This window comes from Oreochromis niloticus, linkage group LG17 (genome assembly GCF_001858045.2).
Source record: "Oreochromis niloticus isolate F11D_XX linkage group LG17, O_niloticus_UMD_NMBU, whole genome shotgun sequence".
In the NCBI taxonomy this organism is placed as follows: domain Eukaryota; kingdom Metazoa; phylum Chordata; class Actinopteri; order Cichliformes; family Cichlidae; genus Oreochromis; species Oreochromis niloticus.
The window spans coordinates 21,722,433-21,750,345 of NC_031981.2; the positions used below are offsets into that span (position 1 = coordinate 21,722,433).

General features: G+C 42.7%; 1 protein-coding gene across 4 annotated transcripts in view; it reads right to left on the bottom strand.

Annotated features, from left to right (window-relative positions):
- lrp6 (low density lipoprotein receptor-related protein 6) overlaps nucleotides 1–27,913 on the bottom strand; it is a 42,775-nt gene that overhangs the window by 8,148 nt on the left and 6,714 nt on the right. For 2 of the 4 annotated variants that reach the window (XM_005475761.4, XM_003448738.5), the window contains exons 2-17: nucleotides 27,420–27,816; nucleotides 14,572–14,769; nucleotides 14,295–14,491; nucleotides 13,108–13,239; nucleotides 10,789–11,185; nucleotides 10,332–10,503; nucleotides 6,609–6,825; nucleotides 6,231–6,520; nucleotides 4,650–4,876; nucleotides 4,391–4,575; nucleotides 3,931–4,257; nucleotides 3,486–3,688; nucleotides 2,584–2,795; nucleotides 1,340–1,530; nucleotides 493–702; nucleotides 289–414 (exon numbers count right to left, since the gene is read on the bottom strand). In XM_005475761.4, coding sequence (XP_005475818.1) covers nucleotides 289–414; nucleotides 493–702; nucleotides 1,340–1,530; nucleotides 2,584–2,795; nucleotides 3,486–3,688; nucleotides 3,931–4,257; nucleotides 4,391–4,575; nucleotides 4,650–4,876; nucleotides 6,231–6,520; nucleotides 6,609–6,825; nucleotides 10,332–10,503; nucleotides 10,789–11,185; nucleotides 13,108–13,239; nucleotides 14,295–14,491; nucleotides 14,572–14,769; nucleotides 27,420–27,816 — 3,681 coding nt within the window. Of the gene's footprint in view, nucleotides 1–288; nucleotides 415–492; nucleotides 703–1,339; nucleotides 1,531–2,583; nucleotides 2,796–3,485; nucleotides 3,689–3,930; nucleotides 4,258–4,390; nucleotides 4,576–4,649; nucleotides 4,877–6,230; nucleotides 6,521–6,608; nucleotides 6,826–10,331; nucleotides 10,504–10,788; nucleotides 11,186–13,107; nucleotides 13,243–14,294; nucleotides 14,492–14,571; nucleotides 14,770–27,419; nucleotides 27,817–27,913 lie in introns of all 4 variants that reach the window. The other 2 variants (XM_005475760.4, XM_005475762.4) reach the window with 1 other exon arrangement.

The window sequence follows — 27,913 nt, forward strand, 5'->3', positions numbered from 1 at the left end:
GCTTGTCCGGCCGTAGTGTGGTTATATTAAATATAAGAGAAAGAGAGAACTTTAAGAAATTAATTCTACAGTGACCATCAAAACGATGAAAAACTATTGCTGTAAACAGTTTATTTTGTGTCACCACAAAACAAACAATAGACTAATATGAAATGACAGACATTTTCATATCTGATATATAGTTATATCGAACAGCCCTTATCTATCTATTTTATTTTATTTTACTGAGAGGAGGGTTGCTCAAATCTTTGAGCAATCTTTATTAATGCTGATGATTTTATGCTTCACCTCCACATGAAAGCTCGTCGGGCAGCAGCACCAGGTGAACAGGACATGAGCAACGCGTTGTCCCGTCTCCTTTCACGATGCAAATGTGGGAGCAGCCGCCGTTCTCCCACGTACACGGATGTTTACCTGGAAATCACAGAGCTCAGGTGAGCGTGGTTTCAGTTTGAGGAAATCGTTTAAATCGTGCATGTAAAGCGGACTCACTGTACTCCCTCATGTCGAGCTCGTGGACTGCGTGGATGTCACTCAGGTAGGCGATGCGGGCCTGGATCTTGGTACGTCCCTCCCTCGTCGTCTTGTCGATGCGTTCGATCATCTGCTGCTGTTTGTCGATCCAGTACAAGTGGTTCCCGAAGACGGTCAGGCCCACGGGTTGCAGGATGTTCGAGTCCGCAATCACGATGCGATTGGCTCCTAAATCATTTCAAAAAGGTGCCGGATAAAAAAAAAAGGAAAAAAAAAAAAAAGAACAAGGTTGTAGGGCAAAAACTTCAGGAGCAAAGAAACGGGAGAGAAACTGAGGGGTGAGGCAGAGGGGAGGCGGGAGGATGGAGAGCGATACACCGAGGTCAACAGCCAGAAAATCTGCTCATCAAGGCGGAGTCCCAGAGGCACAAAATTCACAAGAGAAAAAGGGAAAAAGGATTCACAGCCTCCTGCAGCTAAAATCTGCAGGGCCGAGTTTCCTTTAGGAGGAAACATTTGAACCGTTTACATTCCTGCCGGCCGGCAAGCGGCACCGGAGAATCACAGGAATGCCGGGCTCCACGCCAACCCCCACCTCCGCTGATTTCTGACATTCATGAAAGTTTGTTTACTTCCTGTTTAGGTTCGTACTGCTGAGCATTAGTTCAGAATCCACAGGAACAGATTTGATTTGAATGTGCAGCAGGCTGAACTCCAGTTTTAAATAAATTCCTTTAATCACTGCTAAGCTGGAAAACACCAAACTCAGTTTTTATGACGAACTCTGAGCCTCTGGTCGATCTGCAGTAAACCGTAAAATATTTGGACAGGTGACACTGAAGTGGACCCGACAGCCCCAACTCACCCGAGAGGTCACTGCTCTCGATGCGGCGCAGGTCTGAGTCGACCCAAAACAGCTTCCCCACCTCGTTATCGATGGCCAAAGCGACGGGCTTCCCCAGGCCACTGAAGAAGAGTACCTCACGCTCTGTACCGTCCAGCGCCGCCCGCTCGATCTTCGGGGAGCGCTCCATTAGATTGGTGAAGTACATGTACCTGCGGGGACATAACGTACCGGCTGTGAGGACAAAGACTGGATGTTTGTACACGTTCTCCCTCTCGCTGCTCTGAAGTTAACCAGAACATCTGCAGACTTCATCTCTCGACCGCAAGGCCTGAAACTAACCTACAATTATGGCTCAGAGCGAGCGAGTCAGAGCCGGCGAACTGCAACAGCCCGACAGAACAAACATGGAGGACAAATTAGAGAGCGATTAAAGGCAGAGTGCACACACGCCGCCCTACAGAAGACCTGCAGGTGGGTCAGGTGACATTTTCTGGATCTAAATCAGATTAACTACAGAAACACAGGAGGATGAAAGAGCTGATTTACAACCAGGAATCATGTTAATGTTTGTCATTCAAGCGTTTCTCAGCTGTTTAATGTTGAATCCCGAACAGATTTCAGTTTCCATAACGATTTTTTTCTGGCCTGGGATGGTGTAAACAAAGAAGATGAAGTACCCCACAGTATTTGTTCCAGTTTATTACCATTACATGCCCATGCTACAAATACTGGGTGTTTTTGTCTGTTGTTAGGTGGTTGCTAGGCAGGATGATAACATCATAATATTTGATCCTGAGACAAACGTTCAGGGTTTGATTTATACTTCTGTGTTAAACCTACAGCACAGGTCCATCACACCGCGACCTGATGCTTTCCAGAAACAAAAATACAACTCATACACAAAGAAAAACACAAGAATCTGAAGAAATCTAAAAGATTTGAACAAAAAATGTATTTATCATCACTTATATTCATATATGAATATACTGTTGTTTGTAAAGGATTTAATAATATTTATTACGTTGTGTTTTTGAGACTCTGCGGCCATGCTGACAGGGTTGTGCATTTACATTTATTTTTGTTTTGTCATTTTTGTTTTGATTGGAAAAAAAATTAAAAATGGAAAATGTGTTTAAGAAAATGTTCAATAAAAAGAAGAAAACAATTCCTGTGTTTTCTCTGTGCTCTGGCCTGAAAAAAGTGCCCTGATGATGATGATGTAATGATGGTGATTACTGTTGTGTGGCCTCAGTGGTACTGACCCTCTCTCTGGGTTGACGACTATGGCCCGCGGCTTGTCGTGCTCCCCCCGCAGCACCACACCGACTCTGCTGCCATCGATGCGGGTGACGTTGATGACGTTGGTGACCTCGCTGGTCCAGTAGATGAAGCGGCTGTAGATGTCGATGCTGAGATCATACAGCTGCAGACCCTGACTGTGTCCGCCCAGAGAGCCCAACACCACTGTCATGCTCTGGAAAAACAAACCAAAAACGGGCAGTTTGAAATGTTTAATCTGTAAGAGACAAATGAAGGTTTTTTTTTTTTTACTGCCCGCACACACACACACACACACACACACACACACACACACACACACACACACGCTCCAAAACGACACCAGAAACACCCTCCATCAAGAACAACATCAAAGCGGCGACATATCGTTTGCACATGCTCACACATGGCCCTCCTCTCTATAGATGCTGTCACTAAGGTCGTTTGCAATGTTTATTTAGGAACGACTTGAACTCCCCTGAGAAAACTGCAGGTTTAAGGTTTCTGTCTCATCTCTCTGTTTACCTTCAAAGTCTAAGATTCATGAAAAATGTCAAGACATTAAACTGTTGCAGTTTACTGAAACTACAATATATCCCATGATGCTCAGAGCTGATTATACAAAAAAAAAAAAAAACTTAACAAAAGCCAGATTTAGTCGTTAGCTTGTTTCTCGTAGTGGATGTAAACTGTCTCCGTTTCTGTTTAAATGTGGTGAACTCATCAGGTTAGGAAGAATCACAAATGTTAAAATTAAATTGTTAATATTAAAAGGAAATAAATCTTGACTTTTCTGGGCCTGAAACAGCGCTTAAAACAGTATGAAGGTCAAACTGACTTCTCCAGGGACCGGCAGTGGTTCCAGTTTTTCCAATGGATGCAGTACCTGGTTCCCGTCCTCCTGAGCACGGCGGATGACATTTTGCTTGGAGTCGATCCAGTACAGCTGCTTGTCCAGCGGGTCGTAGTCGATGGCGCGAACGTTCCTCAGGTTGTGGATGGGCAGGATGATATCAGGGCTCTGCTGCTCGTCAATCACCATGCGGTTGATCGCTGTCTTCTGGCTGAAGAGCAGGAAGGATGTGGGAGCTGAAAGACAGAAACACGTCAGACAAAATTCTTAGAGCTTCTGTGGGGCAGAAACAGTAAACAAAAATAGCTCAAGCTATCAAGCTCAAACTTCAGCTGAGTCTGAGATGTCCCATAAAGGCCACCATACAGAAGTCAAAGATGACGCTTGCTGTTTCGGTTATTTTATTTCTCTCAATCTAGGTGTTAAAATAACTCTGTATGATGTTTGTATACATGCGGGAGTGTAAGCATCTTCTCACCGCTGCAGGTCTTGTTGTCATAGTTGAGGGAGAAGTGGGCGGGGCAGCCGCAGACAAAGCTGCTGACAGGGACAGCAAGGCAGAGGTGGGAGCAGTGACCGTTGGTGGAGGCACAGGCGTTCCAGCCGCCTTGTCTGGACGAGTGAAACACCAAGATGTCCATGACGTAATCCAGGTGACCTTGGATGATGGTGCGGTTCTGCCCGCTGGTCTTGTTGGCACGCTCAATGCTGCGCTGGCTCCAGTCCGTCCAGTAGATGTAGTCTTGATACTGGGTGAGACCGAACGGGTGAGGGAGGTCGTCGGCAATCACCTCACGGTCGAGACCTAAAGGGTACGAACAAAGTAGTAAAAACTTTGATGCTTTCTATCATTTTAATATCACACAACACGAAGTGTGCTCTGCTGCTCTAACATGAGCTGAATGGTTAGGTTGGCAGTTATGAGATTGAGAGATTACCCAGCATGTTGGAGGACTCGATCAACGTTGTGTCCAGGTCAGTCCAGTACAGGCGGCGCTCTGCGTAGTCGATGGTGAGTCCGTTGGCTCGTCCCACGTCGGCCACCAGCGTGATCCGTCCCGTCCCGTCCATGGCCGCTCGGTCGATCTTCGGCTTCCCGCCCCACTCTGTCCAGTACATGTACCTGCAGAGAGGAGACAGGTCAGCACAGACCACACCCACCATCATGACCTGTAGACCACTTCCTGCGGTTCTCACCCTTCAGCCGGATCCAGAGCCAGAGCTCGGGGACTGTCCAGATCCTTCCAGACCAGAACCTGCCGGTGCTGCCCGTCCAGTTTGGCTACCTCGATGCGGTTTGTGCCAGTGTCAGCCCAGTATAGGTTCTTCCCCAGCCAGTCCACTGCCATCCCCTCCGGATAATCCAGACCAAACTCCACCACGTGCTCCAGAGCGCTGCCGTTCATGAAGGCCCGACTGATGGTCTGCACAGGTCAAAGGTCAAAGTAAAGACTGGATAAATAGAATAGCTTTTTTTATTGTCACTGTTACAAGAACAGTGAAAGGCAGTTTGGCATCTCTCCATGTGTGTGGAGTACACAATAGCGTAAGTATTTACGCTATTTACGCTATAAACAACAGCAGTTCACAATAGGCCTGGGTATCCTCACTGATTTCTAGAATTGATTTGATTCAATTTTGACTCAGACAGTCAGAAATATCATTTATCAGTACTGACACTTGTGAGACTTCATTAGAGATGCAAACATCACAGCAGATGCCTTTGTGTCAAAGTAAATGAGGATAAAACACAGAAAAACATGAAGGAGATTTTCCTGGCCTCGCTTTTTATCGCAGATAACCTTAAAAATATTCTGCTGTAGATCAAAAACTGAAGAAAACCAAGAATCAACATATGGACATTACCTGATGCTACTGAAGCAGAGCAAAGTTACAGAGGTTTTATTAAGAGACACGGCCAAGCGTTTTGCAGTTTGGCAGAGTTTGTAAAAGTTTTAATTTCTTTGGTATTAAAAAGCAGAAATGAGGCTTTCTTGTTGGAGGTCATTTTTGGAAAACAAAACAAAACAAAACAAAGAAGTGACCGACAGCACTGTAAACAACGGTAGACTAGTGCGTAATAAGCAAGCAAATAATACAGAAAACAGTGATTTGAGATGGGAAACTGTTCTTGAAGTACAATTAGGGAGAACTGGGCAGGAAGTGCGATTTTTATCATGGTGGAAGCAAAACAGCAAAAGTAAGAGGGAATTTATGACAATGTTCATCAAATATGAAGCGTAGTTTTGATCTTCTTTTGCTGCTGGGTCAGTGAATTTTGGTTGGAGAGAGAGAAAACCTGCAGCTTCAGAATCAGTGATCTGTCTTTTTTTTAGCACCGAGGGCGTGTCCATGTACATGGCGTCGGGTGAGAAAGCCGACATCTCACACATTCTGTGGCGCAGGGTCCGCGCTCTGTGTTTACGTCTTTGTGTGGAATTCGTTTACCTGCTCTCATTTGCCGTTTTAGCTGTTTGGTGGTTGTTGAAATCGTTTTATGAGCTTTAACCTCAGATTCTGGCGTTTCTGCAAAATACATTTATATTTAGAAATCGATTCAGGATTTAATGAATCGATATCGCTTTATTCACGCTAAAATTTATTTCAATCTGAAAATTGATTATTAAAACCCACCCCTAGTTCACAACCAAGGTTCTGCTGTTAGAGAGACTGAAGAAAAAAACAAACTGACAGAAGAAAAGATTCAGACAACGCGAGGAAGAAAGAAAAAAAAAAACTGAGGACGACTAAAAACAAGTATGTGAAAATGAGTCCCACCTTCAGAGTGATGTCGGTCCAGTAGATGCGATTGTCGGTGACGTCAAAGTCGAGTGCTGAAGCCTCCTTGACACCAGTGAGCGGGATGGCCACATTGTTGCTGTTGGTCTCCAGGGAGATCCGGCGGATGTCTGTGTGACGAGAGAAGAGCAGGAAGGCCTCGGGGACGATGCATGTCTTCATGTCGGCAATAAGCTCCAGGCCGATGGGACAGCCACACTGCACGCCCTGAGGCTTGTACAGACAGAGGTGACTGCAGCCGCCATTATCATCCGCACACGGGTTCGTACCTGAGCAGGTGAAGCAGAAAGTTAGCATCCTGGGAGAAAATGGGGAGGTTTATTTGCTGGAGACCAGACCATCATCAGCTGGACTCACCAAAGGCTTCGTGTACATTCGTGGCTTTGAGGCCCATGAGGTCGGGTAGCTGGTCGATGATGAACTCTCTCACTGCGGTGCGTTTGTGCACGCGCTCGATGCTGCGCCGCTGCCAATCTGTCCAATAGATGTAGTCTCCAAGCAGGGTGAAGCCAAAGATGTGAGGAAGCTTGTCCTCCACCAGCACCCATCGCCCCGTCCCATCCATGTTCATCACCTGAAAACACAAGGTGAGAAATTTTAGTCTGAAGGAATGAAAAAGGGGGAAGACATCAGGGGAAGAGCATAATAAAGAGAAGAAATATAAGGAAGAGTATGAAAACAAAGACAATAAGTGGAAAGACGGAATAAGAAAGTAAAGACAAAAAGGAAGAAGTGAGAATAAAAAGAGGAAGCCAACCTCCAAATCAGAAGATAAGAAAGAGTAAAGAATAAAATGAAGATATAAACAAAATAAGGAGAAGATGAAAAGGAGGAAGAAAAAAAAAATGGGGACAAAATTTAAAAAATTAAATGTTATGGTTTGAATAAGAGTTTGATGTTTGCTGTATTAAAGTGCTGACACCAGCAGGAAGAGTTTATAAACCTGCTTCCAAAGCAGGTTGCCGTATTTTCAGCATGTTTAAACCAGCATCAAACTATAAACTGAAAATCAATGTAGTCGCCAAGTTCCTGTAAAACAAAGGGATGAGCAGAGGACAGACCAGGTCCCTCACAGAACATTTCCTCCAGCCAGTGCTGCACAGATGGGGGGCTGGGCAGACTCACTGTGGATACCGAGTACGCTCATAAGGGCTCAGGCGTCCTGGCAGCACATCGCAGAGCCACTAATTAGAAGCAACAGCCGGAGCAAACAAACAACAGCAGCATATGGGCGCCACATTTCCTCCTCTTCTTCTGCTCTCACACAAAATTTGACATCTCACTTCGACAAACAGCAGGACAGAGCGCTGTAAAGACCCCCTCCACAGGACACAAGCACAGAAAAACTCACACATGAAGCTGCAATCGATTAAAACAAAGACTGAATTCACGTTACAGCCTCCACACACTGACGCACCATCAGAGGAGCTCCAACACACCTCCATCAGCACCACCAAACATGATGCATAAGGACTGAGTCACTGCAGAAACCATGTGGACCCTCAACATCGCTCATTTTAGCCATTAATTACACTTAGCCAACAACCTAAATGACTTTTTTACTTTTAGTTTAACATTTCAACCATCTGTGACTTTAACGATTCATCTGTTCATGTATACATCAATATTTTAACTTTTTAATAATAACAATAATATTATTTAATACTTTATTATTATTATTGTTATTTCAGCGCTTAAGCGCTTTCAAAGTGTTGTACAGCTATTTGAAAATAAAAAGATATACTACACTAAGCCACTTGTCTTCAGCTCCTTTAGCTTACTTTAAGCTAGTCATTTGTTAAATTAGATAAATTAAACTTTTTATCCAGCACGTTTAACATTCAAAAGCCAACTATTTGTTACTATTAGTTAAATATTTAGGTTCTTCAACTGTTTCTAATCGTTTCCTCTTTTACTTTTAAATCACTAATTTAACCAACATACTCACAACTTAGCTGTTTCAAGTGTTTATCCTTAAGCTAAATATTTTATCAGAGAAAATTTCACGTAACCCAGTTATTGTTTTTTTAATATGAGTAAACTTCTGAGCTGTATGTGCAGGTAAATGCAGTTTTTTCCTGTATTCTCTTATACACACTCTTAAAAGTTCTTTGTGTAATTAAATCATAAAAAATAAAAGCTTTACACTTTCCTGAGCCAGCAGACCAAAGCACAAAGATTAAAGTGAGAGGAAAAAAAAATAAAACATCAAACCCAAGACTCATTTTTAAAGGCGATTCTTTTTTAACTGGAGCAGTGTTGGTGAAACAGGCGAACACATGAAGAGGAGTTCACCTCGATAAGATCATTTCTGAAACATGCAGAGAGGCTCAAAGTGTCAACAGAGACAAATATGTGAGGAATTTGCAGAAAAGAAAAAACAGTGAGCCCTGTAATCTGTATAGCGTCCTTCCACCTATCAGCGCAGCGTGGAGCAACGCGATTCGCTGCTCCCAGAACAGCCCCTGCGTGGCCGGCTGCCATCTTTCAAAAACATCTCCACACACTGGGCCTCGGAGGAACGTGGTGTATAAATATAAGACGAAGTTTCCATCCTCAGCCCGATGGCCTCAGCCAAAAGGTCTCCGCTGGTTTGGGAGTTGAGACCGCAGCGCGGCGACGGTTTCAGATTCTGGGTCTATTCTAAACAGAGCCGACCGCAGCTGGAGTGCAGGCCGCAATCGGAACCAGATGTGGGATCTCACCGCAAAAGCTGGGTCCTCGGAGAAACGGGGGGGGGGGGGGGGGGGGGCAGAGGCCCCTCTGCCGGGGCACTGCCATCAACCCCATCTCTGAGGGGGTTTAAGAAGGGGTTCAGGTGGGGTCAGATGAAAACCAGAGACATAAAATCAGCTACAAACATGACAGCATGGCGTGAGGACGCAAACCACAGAGAGAAAGAGATCAGACTTTTACTTTCAGACCCAGCTGGACGGTCGACACGGAGCACAGCTGCCATGAGCACAAAGTTTCACAGCTCTGCGACGAACAGAGCTGAAGAGACCGTCCAGTTGCAACGTTTCCTCTCACAGGAACAAAAACAAAAACAAACAAAAAAAAGCATTGAAACATCAGCAAACCTTCAGGCAGCCATTTGAAAATAAAACTGTAAACCATTTTAATGCTTATTGTTCACTCTAGTGCTTTTTTTATGCTCTGAATGTTTTTAGGAGAAAATAAAGTCAGCACCAGATTATTTAAAAGGGCAATCAGTGAAGGTTATTCTGCAGATATTTGCTTGTACTGTTCCTTTAACGAGCCGCTCACCGTCACAAGTTTAGGGTGATTTCATGTTCGGTTCAGCTGTGGTGGTTTGAATGTTGGGCCTCATCAGCACAAAAATTACTAAACTATCACCAAAAATCAGGCTTAATGGCAGAATCTGATGTTAGATTTTTTTGGACAGGTTGAAATTATTGAAATTCTCAATTTCTATAAATTAATTTATAATGATGCTTCAAAAAAAAAAAAAAAAAAACAGCCCAAAATGAGTGTTGAGTCAGGAGAAGAACGACTTCACTGTTATTTTATGTTCAGGTCTACAACACCACAAACAGGAATCCTAATTTCATCATAATTTCACAATGATTGAAATATTTATGCAACTGTTTAACCTGAAGTCCATGTTCCTCGTGTTTTACCTGTGCCTGCATGTAAAGCACCATTACCACCAACAGGAAGCAGTAATGTACCTACAGGCTGTTTACCAGCCAAGATTAACCAACAGAACTGAAGAACAACTGCTAACTACAAGGCTGGACTGATCTAACAGTCCATAGTCAATATCCTTGTCTTTCACATCTTTGCTTGACCTGCCTGCCTCCAACACACAGATTATTTTACATACAGGACAGCTGGTGGCGTTTCGAGTGACCCTATAAGAAGACTTGAGACTCTGTGGTGACAAAAACTAAAAAGAGAACCTGTCTGAAAACGGTTTCCACCACCCTGTTTAAAATTGACAAAAGATTGAAATCATAAAGGCTGACTTTTAAGAACAGCAGATCAGAGAACCATCAGGACACCAAGACTAAAGAAATATATTCTGGACAGAGTAAAATCTGGAGCTCAAGCACAAACCTCGATCTTGTCCGTCTTGGCGTCTCCCCAGTAGATTTTGCGTTCTTCGTAGTCGAGTGCGAGGCCATTGGGCCAACCCAAAGACGTGTTCACCATCACCACTCTCTCCATCCCATCGAGGTCGGCCCGCTCGATCTTCGGCACATCACCCCAGTCGGTCCAGTACATGTACCTGAAAAACAGGAGGGGAAAAAAACCTTTAACCTGACCTTGTTGGTTTAAAGGAGTCAAAAACACCTGAATTTCTACAAAGAACGTTTTAAAATTATTTCACAGAATTAAACTTCCGACTCTGAAGTTAGGTTTGGAATCACTCCAAATATGAGATTCACATCTTTGAAATCTTTGATTGAAGCTTCATCTAAGAATTTTGAAAATCCTGACATATGTTTATAAATATTTTGTGCCTTTATTCAGATCATAAAACTCTTTATTTTCTTCCAGATGTTAGACTCACCCAGCCACAGGGTCTAGAACGATGGCTCTGGGCTCATCCAGGTCCTCAGAGATCAGGATCTTGCGCATGGTACCATTGAGTCGGGTCACCTCAATGCGGTCAGTCCCAGTGTCGGTCCAGTAGAGGTTCCGGGCGATCCAGTCGACGGCGATGCCGTCAGGGTGGTCCACCTGAGATGTGACCACGAACTGAGCGTCGCTGCCATCCAGAAGGGAGCGGCGGATGGCCTTCACGTCGTCATCGGTCCAGTAGACGTACCCGTCCACCGGGTCATAATCGATTGCAATGGCATGACGGATGTTGTCCACCTGCAGGATGATGTCAGTGAAGTCCGGCATGTCAAGAGAGATTCGCCTCAGGTCGGTTCGCCGGGCCAGAAGCAGCATCTCCGTCGCACCTGAGGAGGAACACAAAGGTAGAAACAGGGTAAGAACATCATCACTCAAAGTTTATTTACAAAATTTTAATTTATCCTTTTAGTAGACATCTCACTGGGATTAAAAATCCAGAGTTATCCTGACAAGACGGCCACAGACATCAACACAAATACAGCTGTCATACACTCTGAACAGAAACGGTCATAACAGCTCAGTGGTTCATCCCTCTGAATCCTTTCCTGCTTCCTGCTCCTATAATTTACCTCAGGTATCCAGACATGAGTCTGCAGTGGTCCTTTTTACAGATTTAGCCTAAAATAAAAGACACACTACTGCATCACCTTTAAAAAGATGCCGATTCAAAGAAATGAAGATATCACAGCATTAAAGTTTCACCTAGGCTACTACAGTATTCATAAAAATACAGATCAGCAATTATCAACATATTTACTGATAATTTTATAGACCATCTATGGTGTCGTAACAATAACACATTACAGTGGCAGCCTGAACCATTTTTCCATCTCAGCTTTCAACAAGTATGAAGCTGTTGGGTAATTCGCCCACAGCTGAAAATATGACCCATGTAAAATCCATCCACTCTGGACCAAGTTTAGACCTTGAATATTGCAGAGAACTAAAACTAAATGTGATCATTTTGGTCTTGAGTAAAACTGAAATGTAAAAACTGTCCAGTGGAAGTCTTTAGCCTTGTTTGAGACCATCATGTCTACCTTCTTTAAAGTTAAAAGAAATGTAAAAGATATTTGAAGGTTTTGATATCTTACATATAAAGAGCAGTGTAAACCCTGAAGGGGAATGACTGCAGGTCTGAATCCACCTGGTGAGGATTTTCTTTCTGTTAGCACATAGCTAAATAAAAACATGCACAGCAGAAATGAACCCCGGGGCTCTGTGTGAAGGACTTTTACTTGCAGTCCTGATATAACACCTGACTTCATTTCTTTAACATGCAGAGAAGTAACAAACATCGACCCTTTAGCTCACCCCCCTTGGCTGAAATGGTTAAACCCCAGCAGTGAAAGGGGGCATTGTCTGCAAGGGGATCATGTGATCCCGTCTCTCACAAAGGCCTCCCCGCCTTCAAAACTCCCATTGCTCTGCAGGCGAGGGTTACTGAACCCGAAAATGTAAATAAAAGGAGGCAGAGGGCGGGGAAACGTCGGGCTGCCGTTCAAACGGCCGGCCCCGCTCATGGAGGCGGATTACCATAGCAACAACAGGTCAGCCCAGCACCACCTTCTGCTTGTACATGACTACGATGAAGAAGAGAAGGAGGAGGAGGTGGAGAGTGGGAGCGAGCACGTTATCAGGAGTTTTTAAATTAGAGGAAAAGCTAATGAGGTTTGGCAGCAGAGAATCTGCCGGCTTCTCTTCAAGCAGGAACACAAAGCTCAAACACACTAATGAATCCAATCTGCCTGCTCGGCCTGGATCCTTGTAAACAGTTATACAAGCGCGCGTTTTGTGCCTTTTCCCTTTTTTCTGGGTGAAAATAAAAGATAATCTGCAAGCGTCGACGTTGCTCACTGACGCACTTCAGGAAATATTTGGACTCTTTTTCTGTTTCCATTCGAGTGTTTCTGAAGCCAAACTGCACAGTCGGCGAGTTTAATCTGACTCTCTGGATTATATAGACCTAAATATACACCAACCACCTTATTAGGAACACCTTTGCAATCTAAAGCAGCTGAGCTCTACCACAATGTCTTTGCCCTTATGTTTGTCTGCAGTTTTTGTTTTATTATTAGTCAAAGTCCAACTTTTGACTTTACTATTAAACCCAGACTAAAACGCTTCAGGTAAAAGACAAACAAAGAAACAAACAAACAAACAAAAACCCCTCAAAAACAAACAACGACTAAAAATCGACAGAGTGCGTTGGGAACCGACAGACAATGAAGGCGGAGAGCATTCTTACCATCTCTGCAGGTCTTGCCGTCCTCCAGCAGCTGGACCCCGGTGGGGCAGGCACAGCGATAGAAAGGCCTGACAGGTGAGAGGAGGCAGAGGTGGGAGCATCCTCCATTGTTCAGGGAGCAAGGAGTGTTCACTGCTGCCACGAAAGGAAAAAAAGAAGAAGAAGAAAAAAAAAATCCAGTTACCTTGAAGTTACAGCCTCACAACTGCACTTTACCCTCAGCACGACACTCAGGAAATCATTCATGTGTTCCAGCTGACAGCTCTTACATCAGACACTAAAGGATAAACATCAGGCAGAGAAGTGTGTGTTTGGGTGGTCTGCATGTGGCTACAGCACTGTGTCCGAGTTATTTCACATAACAGAAGCATTTTTTTTGGCATTTCTAATCATTTAAAAGCAAAAATGTGTTTTTCATTTTGAATACATAAAAGTCAACTTAAAAAAAAAATAAAAAATGGACATATAGAGACCTCGCTTGTTTTAAATGATCTTTTTATGTTTTAATAAGATCATCTTCACTGAAAATGGTTTTAAGGACTCTAACAAGGTTCCTGTGCACTTTTCAACAACAAATCAAGGACTTTTTAGGAACAAAACACAGAAGACTAAACAGCATTTTCACAGCGCAGTGATACCAAATCTGTCAGTGTTTGGCTTTTTAATTGGTGCCACATGTTCTCAGTGAGCAAACTTTGCTGTTGTTTGCCTTGAATTAACACGGCCAAGCTATTGTTTGCACAAACCACAACACCTCGACCCTCATTGGGGTTTTTAAAGGATTTTCTAGAGCTTTTTTTCCCCTGTGAATAATTTAACCCTAAGTATAAAAATACACAAGACGAGGAATCTGATTGTGTTTCAGATTCTTTATCAGCAAGCCAACAAAAACATTTGTGCATCAATCCGATGAGGTTTGCTGCAGCTGGAGCTTCACAGACTCCACATGTTGGATATTCTCACATCTGGATAAAGGATGTGCCTCTGTTCGACACCTGAAGGGCTCTGTGCTCTCCACAGCCTGAAAGAGGACTGTCTGATCACAGATGAGGACAAGTGAAGACTGAGGAAACACGCAGCTGTTAAACACATCTGCAGAGAGGCCTGGTTTGTCCTTTTCAAAGCTCAGATTCTTACCCGAGTGAGTCAGTAAACATGTCGGGGGGGATGAAACTGTCTGGACTCACCAGTGGGTTGTCTCTTGGTGCTGAAGACGTGGATGTCCATGGGAGAGAAGATGCTGGAGTGGACGACACGCTGGCCACCTCCCGTCTGCTTCCTGCATGAGTGGATGGAGTGGGTGGTCCAGTCAGTCCAGAAGAGCGTGTCCTCAAACAGAGTGAGGGCAAACGGGTGAGGCAGCTCCCCTTTAACCACCACCTCCCTGAAAACGCACGGCATGTTACAGTTTTGAAAAAATTCATCACCCAGCTTCAGAAATCCTAAAGGTGGCGTTGCATGTACCTGAAGGAGCCGTCCAGGTTGGATCGGTGGATGAAGCTGTGCTTGGCGTCGGCCCAGTACAGTTTCTGCTGGCTGTAGTCCAGCGTCAACCCGTTGGGCCAGTAGATCTCCTTATCGATGATCATGGAGCGATTTGTCCCGTCCATCCCCGCCCGCTCAATCTTTGGGATCTCGCCCCAGTCCGTCCAGTACATGAAGCTGAAGACACAGAAAAACGACCATCACAAACACAGAAACACTAATCACTCCACACTAAACAGCGTGCCCACACATGGACAGACAAGTGAAATTCACACATCACACATGCACCTCATCGTTTTCCACAAACTACTGCAGAACCAGCACAGCTCTCAGCTGTGCAATAAAAGATGGATTTTTACACACAGCAACATAACCAACAAGTTTTGACTTTTTCATTTTAAACCATCATTTTCATGAAATGAGACAATGATGGTCACGCAGTACAAAGTTTAGAGAACCTAAACATCATCTTCCCTCCCTTCCTGCATTACATCATCCTCCACTGCTGTCCACAAACTACTGGCTGTTATCTATTATTAATCTGTGCAGCGGTTTCTAAATAAACTACAGGATCATCATAATAAAGAGACAGCGCAGCTCACCGATTTCTAATAAACAACATCAGTCACAGAACTCGACAGTAAACTGAGTCAAAATAAACTCTGTTCAATTATTGTTCCTGCTCTGACTTATCAACGGCCAATAAGAACGATCAGGATGTATGATGAGCCAGCAGGAGCTAAAAGCTGCCATGTGCAGGAAGCAACTCATTTAAACTATGAAAGTTAAAACTAAAAAAAACACCTGAACATCTCCGCTCCAGATAAATACTATTATCTAGAAACCACTGAAGCTACATCCTTCAGATGTTTTATTGTAAATATCTGGTAGTGCGGCTGAGTGAACGCAGACTCTTGGGAGTGGAGCTCACATTAACAGAATGATGGATGCTGGACGTCCCTGAAATATTTGGATGTGTGATCTCTGTCAGCAGATCTGAAGGCCTGTAGAAACCACAGTTTGCAGGCAGGTGGCTGGTATTTGATTTCCAGCCTCTCAGACAGAATATTCTTCATCAGTCCAAATAAGCTGCACTTTTTCACTCTCTCTCTTTGGTAAAGCCTCAATATGAGGAAAAAGTGATACTCAGGGGTGACACCATGTACCAAATCTAAATATACTACTTTTTAGAAAGTTTCTGGTAATATAATATAATGCAGTGTGTGATTGTGTCCTCTGTTATTTTTAGGTAGCTGTTCTCATCGTTAAAGTTTTCCACTGTTTTTAGTGCTCGTCAGGTTTAGTCCAGGTCGACTCACCTCTGCAGCAATGTTGGGCTGAAGATTGAGATCAGAAACTCTACCAAAGCCGATTAAATCACGAACAATACCATCAAACCATGATTAAACAGTTTCTTTTTCTGAATAATCAGTCGTTTTTTGCAGTACTTTTTGAGGTTTCAGGCTGCTTTGTGAAAGAAAAACTGTTTTAATGTGCTCTCTCAGAGTCCGACAGCTCTAAAAACCATGTCTTCCTCACATGAAGCACACATGTGGAGGTGTTATGAGGAAGGCGGGGCTTCCTGCTGTGCAGCTAATTCTCCTCTTTGTTTGCCTTAATTACCATCACAGCTGGACAGCCTCTCTTTCCTCCACCCAGATCCCACACCTCAATCTCCACCACCTCCCCCCACAGCCCAGGCGGGGATGGAGAGCAGAACAGACCCCTTTATCCTGAGACTCAGGGCCAAACTGAAATCGAACATCAGCAGATCCAGAGAGGCTGATGGAAAACTCACAGCTGGAGTTAAAACCTCTGAAGTTTGAAAACTGTAACCGGACCCTGAAAGTCTTCACAGAGGGAGCTCACTCAGACGTTACTTTGAGTTCGTGAGCAGCTCAATTTTCCTGGAAACAAATTGTAGGTGTGAGTGATCGTACAGCAAAGGGGCTGTGATAAGAAGAAGCTAGAACAAAGCCGAAAGAAAGGAAAGTCGGATTATTCTTGCAGCTTCATATTTATTCCTGGAATCTCTGGTTGCCTCGAACACCCTTGTTGACCAATTTCTATGTGACGGACTCGTGTGTAGTACAGTGTACAGTACTTACAGTGCATATAGTCACACTTTGATGTGTTTTAATTGACTGAAAGATGAAAAGAAGCCCACTGATCACACACTAGCCTAGTTGATTTTTCGCCCTCAGCTTTAAGGCTTATACATTAATTCCCATCAATTAACTGGATATTTGGGATAGCAGTTCACTGTGAGTCAGTGTGATGAGTAAACTGACACACAGGTGAGCCATAAAAGGAAAGTACCGTCACATCCTGTAACTTCATGTTTCTGAATGAAAAACTGACCCAAAAACGGAGCTGCTGGGCCTCTCCACGTAATCCCATTCAGACAAGACAAAAGCTTGAACTGAAAACCTGCCCAGCAGCCTTTAAACACAGCAGCTGGTTGGGTTTCACTGCGAACAAAGCAAAGCGGCAGCGGCCAGATGAGCCGTTGGCTGTGACAGGCCGGCACCGAACGGTTTCAGTATCTCTTCAAATGAAGAGCTGCGTCCTCAGACGGCACAAGCAGCAGCAGCAGCAGCAGCAGGTAGGACTTCAGAGCTCTGAAACATTCAGGGTGTGTTTTTCCCTGCCTGAACAATGAGGCCCCGGCCAGGCAGAGAGGGGAGAGAAAAGCTGCAGTGAAATGCCGAGCACACAACACATCCCCTCACCACAAGAGCTGCATTGTGTTTGGTACCTGATGCATTAATCATCCCGGTTGAACTGAGTCCAGCTCTGCGTTCCACCGTGGATTTGAAGAACCAGTTTTCCTCAAAGACTTTGCTGCTGCAACACAATGAACCCGACTGCAGAAACACTCGCCGCTTCACTTCACCAGAAAAACTTTATTACAAACACTAAAAATGTCCCTGTTTGAAGCTTCTTATGAGCAGCTGTGAACTGAATTCCTGCAGGGTACAGGACTAGCTTTTGTTATCAATTTTTAGCATTACAGAGTAACAAAGACAACTGCAACATCTTCAGACTGCAAGGAACTCAATCTTTAATGCCCAAAAAACTGTAAATAAAAGACGGATGCAGGTAGAATAACATTGCCAGGTAAAGCGTTTCAAGAATATCACCAAAGCTGGAGCCCAGACTCCTTGCACCCTTTTCTTCAATGTGAACTTTTGTCTTTTTCACAGTTTAATAAAAACAAAACAAACAAAAAGAGGACCCGCCTGTCGCCTGTCTGTTATTTAGGACTTGTTTAAAGATGAGATGATGGTTTCAATTCCTCTTTGAGGGGCTTCAGACTGGGGTGTAAAAGCACAGAATTGAACCTTAAGAGTTCCTTGCAAAGTTCACATTTATTCTCTGGAAGTCAAAGTTCTGCGTTTCTTAGAAATACAGATCATGTGATGGAGGAACTATGAATACAGCAAAATGTTATACAACTTGATTCACTTCCTTTTCATTACTAGAGCTGGGCGATAGAACGATAACGATATGTATTGCGAAATAAATTTTTCTATCGAGAAAAAGTTAACTATTGCGATAGGCCTCATCTCTCGTCCTCTTAAAAGAAAACAAAGAACAGCCAATCCAAATTAAGTAGCGCAGAGCCGAACCAATCACAGCCGCAGCGTCACGTCACATGACTTGTTACGTACAGCACAAGTGCCAAGGCGCACATGTGTATTTGTTTTTGCAGCCGGGCTGCCCGGGTAATGGAGGAAATGAGTTTGCCGACTAGAGAAAAATCAACCGAGAGCGTGAGCGAAGGTTACCGAAGAAAAAAAAACAGATGATGGTTCCAATGCCGGAGAGATTGTCGAACGGAAGGGGCATAGAAGTTCCGTAGTGTGAAGGTATTTCGGCTATTTCAAGTCTGACAAAAAACAGAGTAGCGCACTGTAAATTGTGCCGAAAGCAAGTCTGGAAATACAATAAAGCGGTGCATGGTCAATCTCTGACTGAAAGCGCCAATTCGTCATTCAGCTTTTGTCAGACTAAAGTAACTGTTAAAACTGTTTGAAAAGCTAAGCTATACAACAAGGAGAGATTGAGAATTTCCTTTTAATTCTCAGTTTATTTGATATTGACAAAAGTTAGTCAATTTTGTCTGTTCTTCTGTAAAACAAACTAAGATTTATTTTTAGAATTAATATTTTGTTTCTAAGTGGAATTGACAATTTAGTGGTCTGTTTTGTTTGTTCTATTTTGAAACTTAAACGCTTTAGTGGCTGCCTTTTGTGTAGTTCGCAATATTTGCCTTTATTTATCTGAAACTGAAGTCTCATGTTCCTTAAGTACATCTACCCTGTTGAACTTATTATGGAAAATAAATATTTAAATCAAAACAAGCTGCTGATTATTTCACATTTTACTTGTGAGCAACGGCACATTTAAATCTTACAAATATAGTTATTTGGCTTATATCGTGATATATATTGTTATCGCCTGAAATGGAAAAAAACATATCGTGATATGAAAAAATCTTATATCGCCCAGCTCTATTCATTACCAAAAACTAGTTCAAGGTTAGGCAGCAGTTTTAAAGTGCTTCTCAGGAAAATTACAGATGAAACAACAAACAAGTCCAGCTACAATCCAACACCATCCACTTCAAAATTACAGTGTGTCCAACATCATTTAGCATTTGCCTCATGACATTAACATAAAGAAACAGCTAAGGCATCAGCTGACTAATGTCTTCTAGGCTTTAAACTGAGATAGAATCACAGATAAACAAGTGTCTCAAAGAGCCTTTTGGTTCCTTGGAAACTTTCTATCTTTAGTCTATGGAAGTACAAGATCTGACTTTTTCCTGCTTTAGAAACAAAGGTCACTGTGCTGGAGGACATGTTTAAACCCAAGAAGGTTTCTGGAACTTTATTCTCTTTTTATACTTGACACCAAAATCTAGTTCAAGTTTAAGTATTGGCTTTGGACCACAAACTAAAACTGCCTCAGGGGAAACTTAAATATGGGCCAATGAACAATTCCAGCTAAAGTTTAAAAGCTTCTACCTTAATATTTTGTTGGTGTTGTCATGAACTGGTACTGTCACAAAATTAGGGATAAAACAAGTCCAACTAGAACCTAAAATGGTCCCCTGAACTTTAGTGCGGCCTTCATCCTTAACACATGCACCTTTTAGTACAAGTCCAGCTAGATTTTAATGTGTCAGTTCTTATTTTGGCACAAAATAACTCAACAACAGGTTTTAATGCATCTTTGCAAAGCTTCAGACTGAGGCAGAAATACCGATAACAAAGAGCTCAAGGTTTGCTGGAACATTCCTAAACTACGGTCCCAGGAAATGAAAGTTCTGGCAATTTGGGGTGCTTTAGGAAAAAAAGATCATAGAGGTTGCTTAAAAGACGTTGGACATTGGAAAATTAAAAGATCCTGGAACACTTTTCGTATTCTTTAAATCTTCAGAATAACCATAATCATTTTTATAATGCAGTCATCAGCCCATCACATGTGGAGGGAGTTTATCTGTCCACAAGCTCACGGCTGAGGGGTCTACCTCCTCTCTGCAGAAACAACATTTTCTCCCCTCATCCATGACTGAGTGGAGCTGGCGTGTTGCTGCTGCAGTACCTTCGTCTGGCTTTGTAACCGCTGGAAAAACAAAACAGCTGCTGCGGCAACAATGGGCCTTTGTGAAACGCACGCAACCAAACAAAACAAGAGAAAACAGGGACAACTGCATTGGAGAAGGAGCCTCAGAGTGCGCTGCTGCCGAGCTAATGAGACGCACAGTGGGGACTGCGGCTGATTAAATCAGAAGCTGCTGTCGTTGTTTTACTGGAGTGTAATCACAGCTTTGTTCAACACTGCTCTTCATCCTGCCAAGTGTTCCTCACTCATGTTGGGAGAGTCATCAATCAGATCACATCCATGTTTAACATTTAAAACATGTTTCCTCCATGTTTCAGCCTCTGTCTGGACCAAATTCTGCCGCTTTCTCTCAAAACAAGACAGTAAAGCTGAAAAAACGACCTTCAGCTGAACCTCACTTCCTCTGTGATGAAATGTTTGTTTGTCTGCACTTGGTCATTTACCCTGAGTCGATGGATTTAATATTAAGATATTTTTTATGAACAGGGCTCGCAAAATCGCTAGCCCGACGTCCCGGGGCTAGCAATTTTTCCAGTTGGGCTACCAAAAATCCATCTCAGCCCTGCCCGTTGGGCTATCATAGGAAGGAAAAATATGTGTCAATGCTTTTGCATTCTTTCGCAAATGTAGCTGAGTAATTGTGTCATTGGCATCGATGAGCCACTGTCAATATGTGACATATTGAAATCACGTTTGAATTTGCGCTTGTTTTTTGCTTTCACTTTGCGATCGCGCGAACTGTGTATAGAGAGCAGCAGTACCGATTGTAAACGAGGTGTACCAACTTTAAAATAATCACCTGTCCTGTTCACCGGGTCTTTTATAAATTACTCTGGGTTTTAAACATGCTGGGTAACTTTTTCCCAGATTAAATGCTTTTTATTTCCAACGTTCCAATGAGATGTTCCTCGACTCTCTGGATGCCTCAAACAGCCTGCAGAGTTTTATGTGAAAGACTCGGGATGAATTTAAAATCCAAAGGATGCCTCTCCTCTACTGCTAGCATCATCAGTGAGCAACACTAGCTAACCTTAGAAATGGAGGTCTCTAAACATCAGCGAGTGAACAGCTCTGAGAACAACACAAACTTCACTCAAGGTCAGAACTAACAGTCAGCACGTGGGTAGTTACACTAACGGCCGGTTAGCTGTAACTGGGCGGCACAGCATGTTTCTGACACTGTCATCATATCCAGGTCATCTTCGCTAACATTACTCTGAAGCTCAGGTACACAGTGTAAACTCTGCTCTGGAGAGCCTTGAAATGCTCTGACACTGCTGAAAATAAACAGATGAACACTCGTAGTTTTCTGTTAATATCCAGGTGAGGCTTTGGAGCCAAAGGTAAAGTGAACAGTTGTTGGAAGAGTACTCCAATAACCCGGGTTCATCAGACAAACAACTCAAAAACAAACCACACAAAAACAAGAGTGGAGCTCAGAGTGAAGTATCAGAGAGGGATCAGCCTCCTGCATGTGCCAGCGGCTCGGTGAGACTTTTATCTCCAACACAGCGGTGGATCAAACAGCGAGCGGGAAGAGTTTCCATGAATAGAAACCCAAGAGAGAAGAGAAGGGAAGATGGTGAGAGGCAGCGCGACGGGCCCGAATTTAAATAAAACTAATGAATACATTACAGGCCTCTTTTATCTGCACTCTAATGGATTTACATCGTAATCCAACCGCTCCAAAGAGGAAGACGCTGGCAGCGCTGGGATCCTTCCACCTGCTGATCCTAATCCACCGCTGAAGCTCGCGGCCTCGACATTGTCATGGTCAGCACTCACTCCTCTTCCTGTCCTTCATCAGCTCTAAGATGCTCAGGCAGAAACACCAAACTTCAGGAACACAGGAGAGTTTGAAAGTGCCATAAAACCCATTTTAACGATTTAAATCAATAAAGCAAGAAACTGCTAGATGTCGTCTGTTTTAGACCGTAAAGTGGGAATTATTTCCAAACAAGCTTTCATTAAATTGTTTTTATTATTTTCTATTTTTATTAAATTCTGCAGTAAATACACAGGCATATCAGCCTGGAGACCACATTCTGTGTCCCGTTTAGACCTTTGTGTTTTACACTTCATCTTTTTGTACTTCCACTTTCAGTTGCTGGTAAGGTTTAGGAAAGGCTTGTGGTTTGGGTTTAGGCCACAGCCGTAATCTTGTACACTGCAAAATGAGACGGTCCAAGGGCAACAGCCCCGTCTCACCGACGCCAACGCAGGACACTTTGTGGGTAAATGAAACTTTCAGAAAACTGCATTATTTCACACCCTGGGAGTAGCAGAGTTCTTCCTGGCTCAAATGGGGCTCTGGTGCTTAACATATTTAACAGAAATCTGCTTCTTCCTGCCATGACTGACTACCTGATAAACAAAATGTCGATTACATTTACGCAAATAAAAAAAAAAAAAAACAATTAACAAACCAGCAGGTTATTAGTATTTTTCATTTTCCTTTTGCTCTTTAGTGGGTGCCAAAAATAGAAATACACAGGAAAAAACTCACAACCACCATTTTTTTAAGTGATCCTTAAAAAGAAAATGCTTAAAAAGAAAAAGAAAAAAAAGTGTCCCGACAAAAGGTTTGCGCACTACTAATTGTTTCCACCATTTACAACAGTGCCTTAAAGTGGAGTATGAAGAGTGTGTGAACCTGCGTGCTGTATACCAGAGCGCAAAGTTTTTGCACAAAGTACTAGATGATTGTACAGGAATACACACAAAGTACTTCAGAAAACTTTACTTCAACAGAAACCTTTTTAAAGACCAAGTCGCCTTTGTAATTTTTGCTCTGCATCTTTTTAGTTTACATTTTAACTGCACAATTGTGAGCTTTTTGGTATGTACGAAAATAACATTTTTTATTTCATTCATTCGTGCATTATTATTTAATAAATGCTGACAATTTATTTCTGAGTAATTTTTTATGTACATCTACAGCTGTAGGTTAATAAAAGTCCCTTTGTGATATCTGGGACACGTAGCTTTCAGGGCTCTACAGTGCGACCAATTTGATTTGATCACACATGAGACCTAATTTCTCAATGGTGAGACTAAAAAAAATCCTAGGTGCGACCAGCCATTCAAGTAAAAAAAAAAAAAAAAAAAATTCAGTCTCCTTGTATGGAGACAACAGACACACATTATGCACATATTGTGGTCTAAACCAATCAGAGATAGTCAGGGGAGACCTCTCTGATTGGCTGTGGTCCAGATATTCCTGTCGGCCGGTGCGTCAGGATAGACAGAGGTGACTAGGTGCTGCAGGTTTTGTCACTCTCCGGCCAAAATTCACTGAACCAGCAACAAAAGATCAAAAAGATCAAAAGATCACTTCACATTTGATAAACATCGTCATCAATTCCCTCTTACTTTTGCTGTTTTGCTTCCACCACGATAAAGCTCACACTTCCTGCACAGCTCTCTCTCTCTCTCTGTGTACTTCAAGAACAGTTTCCCATCTCAAATCTCTGTTTTCTGCATTATTTGTTGTTCGCTTATTACCCACCAGTCTAACATTTACAGCGATGTTTGCCGCTGCTTTTTTTTTTTTTCCCTAAAATGACCTAATAAAGCTAAATTGCAAAATGCTTAGCGGTGTCTCTAATAAAGCCTCTGTAACTTTGCTCTGGTTTACTTCAGCAAAATCAGGTAATGTTCAAAGTTCTTGGTTTTCTTCCGTTTTTGTTCTACTGCAGAATATTTTCAAGGTAGTTATCTGCTATAAAAAGCCAGGCCAGGAAAATCTCCTTCATGTTTATCTGTGTTTTATCCTCAGTTACTTTGACAAAAAGGCATCTGCTGTGATGCTTACACTTCTGACGAAGTCTCACAAGTGTCAGTATTGATCAGTGATCAGAATTATAATATTTCTGACTCAAAATTGAATCGAATTGAACAGGGAATCGACTCGGGGACTGAATCGAATTGGGATCTTGTGACTCAGAATTGAATGGATTATAGAAATCAGTGACGATACCCAGCCCTAGCGAGTAGCCTAGGCCTGAGAGAAGTGGATGTAGCTGTGGGTAATGAGAAAAGATGAAAATAAAGATTGATAACTTTTTTGTGAAGTAAAGGCCTGATCCGTCTGAAATTCATAGCCAGTCCTCTGACATGGAGCCATAAACCTCTCAGGTCATGTCTAACACTGGTCCGGAGACAGCATCAGATAATGAGCCACAAACGATCGACTCCGAGCCAGAGCGCACCGAAAGTAAAAGGGGGAAAGTGTATACATTTCAAGGACAGTGGCTTGACCAGTTTCCCTGGCTAAGATAGAGTAAAGCTGAGAATATGATGCACTGCATTTACTGGCGTGAGTGTGGAAAGACCACAGCCAGCAATACTGCATTTGTGACTTTGAATTGAAATACTGAAAAAACACAGTGTATCCAGAAAACACATTATATGCCACGATAAATGCACTGCCCAACTGTCCCCTTTCTCCACTGCCTTTCAGGGGTAGGCAGCAGCAAGCAGGTCATTAAGTTTAACATTGCCTACAATATTGCCAAAGCACTTTAAGCACAAGCACTTTTTCAGGAACTTATCTTTCTTGTAGAACTGTGCTCCAAATAAAGAACTTTGTTTTGACAAGATTCTTAGGTAATCATTTACATACAAATTAATATTGTCTGTATGGACAGCAATCTTCCCTAAAAAATAAAAAAATAAAAAAAATAAATAAAAGGGAACATGTGAAAGTGCGATATTAAGCAATGCAGCTGAAAAATTTCAGTTCCACCTAACTCTTGTGCTGGTGCACATAAGAAAAAAAAGTAAGGCGCACCAGTGCAACCATGGCAAAAAGTTAGCCTAGAGTCCTGGCTTTCACTAAGAGCTGTCTTTTTGTTCTTACTTTATGGGGTAAAAAATATCAAGATACATATTAAGACTGAACGAAAATATTGACGATATGCTCACGATAGCCTCAGCCTATCGTCGATCACGGTTTCGACTATGTTAGAAAAAAAGAGAACAAAAACATTTTATTTCAATAAAAAAACCACAATGGTGAGGAGGGAAACAAAGAGAAACTGGCATGTTTTTTCCACTATACAGTGGTCCCTCGTTTATAGCAGGAGTTACGTTCTAAAAATAACCCACGATAGGTGAAATCCGCAAAGTAGCCAACTTTACTTTTTACGATTATTATAGATGTTTTAAGGCTGTAAAACCCCTCACTACACACTTTATACACTTTTCTCAGACAGGCATGAACATTTTCACACTTCTCTCTTTTTTAAACACACTCAAAATTCAAACCTTTGTAGAAAAATAAGTCCAGTATTATAGGATGAAACCAAAGGCACCCACGGTTGCCTTTGACAGTGCAAAACGTTTCGTCAACATTGTTGTGTTTGTTGGGGAGAAAAACTTACAAACATACAGTACAGCACTTCAGAGTCACACTGCTAGCGATCAAAGATTTATGTAAATTTGACAAGCTGGACGCATTCTGTACTGTACAAGAGACACGGCACGAGATTGATTGACAATGGTCTACAGCCAATCAGGATGCAGAACACAATGCACTGCAAGAAAAAAAACAAAAAGCATGCAAAAGCACAAAAAAAATCTGCGAAACGGCGAGGCCGCGAAAGGTGAACCGCATTATAGCATGGGACAACTGTAACCGTGTTTAAAGGCCAGTCCAGTGATTTTCTGTCTGACACACTCAACCAAACAACAAATAAGTTAAAAATCAAAATGTCTCTTCCAGGGAAGATGGGAAAAAAAAATCTCTGATGTAAAGTTAAGTCTTTTGTGCGATTTGGTGCATCTCAAATAAATAAATAAACCAAAACGTATCTATATTAATATTCAAACAAACAAGAAAAGAAGGTAAAATATTCCCACCAAACAAAACTTTATCACTTTATCAACAAAACTGTTTACTTTATCAGGTTTTAGCAGTTTGTTTTACAATATTACCAGCAGTGCTGGAAATCCGTTCTGAAGTGTACTTGTGGCTGGTATACACAGCTAAATGTGTGACATCAATGGGAAACGTTTTTCATGCATTTTCCACCAAGCCAGTGGATCATCTTCTCCGTCTACAACCTCCTCGCTGAGGTAACAGTCCATTTCTATCTGCGCCTTCTCCTCCAGTGTGCAATTTGGCAATTAGTTCATCCATGTTTGGACTTCTGTGTTCTAAATGCGCAAATCAACCCGTGAATGATTACACTGCTCTGCCCATCAAAAAGCTTGCGCATTTGCAAATATATCGCATATCGTTAGTTACTGGACTGACGATTGTTGGTTGTAAGATTTTTACATATCGCCCAACTTTAATACATGTCATATATCACCATCCAGCTAAAAAATATCGACATATGAATTTTCGTCTATATCGCCCAGCCCTAGATCAGCATCTCCCACCAGATATCCTGCATTTTATTTGTATTTTTTAATCCATCTGAGACAAAGCAATGCATTTATTACTGGACAATCTCCTTGCTCTTATTTTCAAAGCTCAGCTACCGACCAGCTAGCTCGGCCACTTCCTGCATGTTGTTCCCTTACCTTTAGACTGTAGTGGGGACACCCCTTAATATATTGTCTTAGTCACATTGTCTTAAATACAATAAGAAAAGTACAATAAGTAATTAGTAACAGACTAACAACTAAGAGCATCACTACAATGCATCATTCTGTTAAGATGTGTGTAACCTACTGCACAAGTGTCCTGGGGGAGGCATGGCTACGCACAGGCGGGAAAAGGGGGCAGAGGTTTTGTGTGTGGGCTTTTTGGTTGTTGTAAAAGGAAGGCATCCATTAAGGTGGAATTCTAATGTCAACTGTGTGACTATTGGACTATCAACATGTCCTCCTCAAGAGGACAATGAACCACCCCCCACAAAAACTGTTGAGAGATAACAACAAAATCCACAAATGTTGACCCAACCCCCCCAAAAGACCAGCTGCTAACGTTTTGGCCTAAAGGGGTAGAACCAAAAAATGCTTTTTTCAGACAGAAGAAATGATTATTTTGTTTGAACTAGGAATCACACAAAGCTCCAAGAACAAAAACAGAGCTGGAAACGAGCAGATGATAGTGTAACATCATCTGCCAAACCTCTCAGTAACCTTCAAATGGATCAAGGATCAACTTGGAACCAAACCACCAGCTACATCCTGACATTCTTCTCCTGCAGATCTGAAACCAGCCAGATGATCAGACTCACCCTCGTTCTGGATCCAGGGCAATGGCTCTCGGCTGGTCCAGCTCCTGCCAGAACAGAACCTTCCTCAACGATCCGTCCAGCTCAGCCACTTCAATCCGATTGGTTTCTGAGTCTGTCCAGTAAAGTTTACTCCCTAACCAATCGCACGCCAGTCCATCTGGGGAGGCCAGACCTGATACCACCGTCTCCACTGTGCTAGCCCCCGACTGGTTGAAGAAGGTGCGTTTGATGGCCTCCTCGCTCACATCGCTCCAGTAGATGAGGCCCTTGGAGAAGACGTAGTCCACAGCTGCGGCGTCCTCCAACCCTCCAACCACCACCGTGGCATTAGCCTTCTCATGTGCCGCATCCACGAGCCGAAGATCTCGCCTATTCGCATATAGTAATAGAGGCTCACCTGGAAGACACGGAAATATCATTAGGATTGCAAAAATCAAAAAAACAAAGATATAAGCATAGTTTTACAACATAATGCCTCATGAAACTGCCCTGAA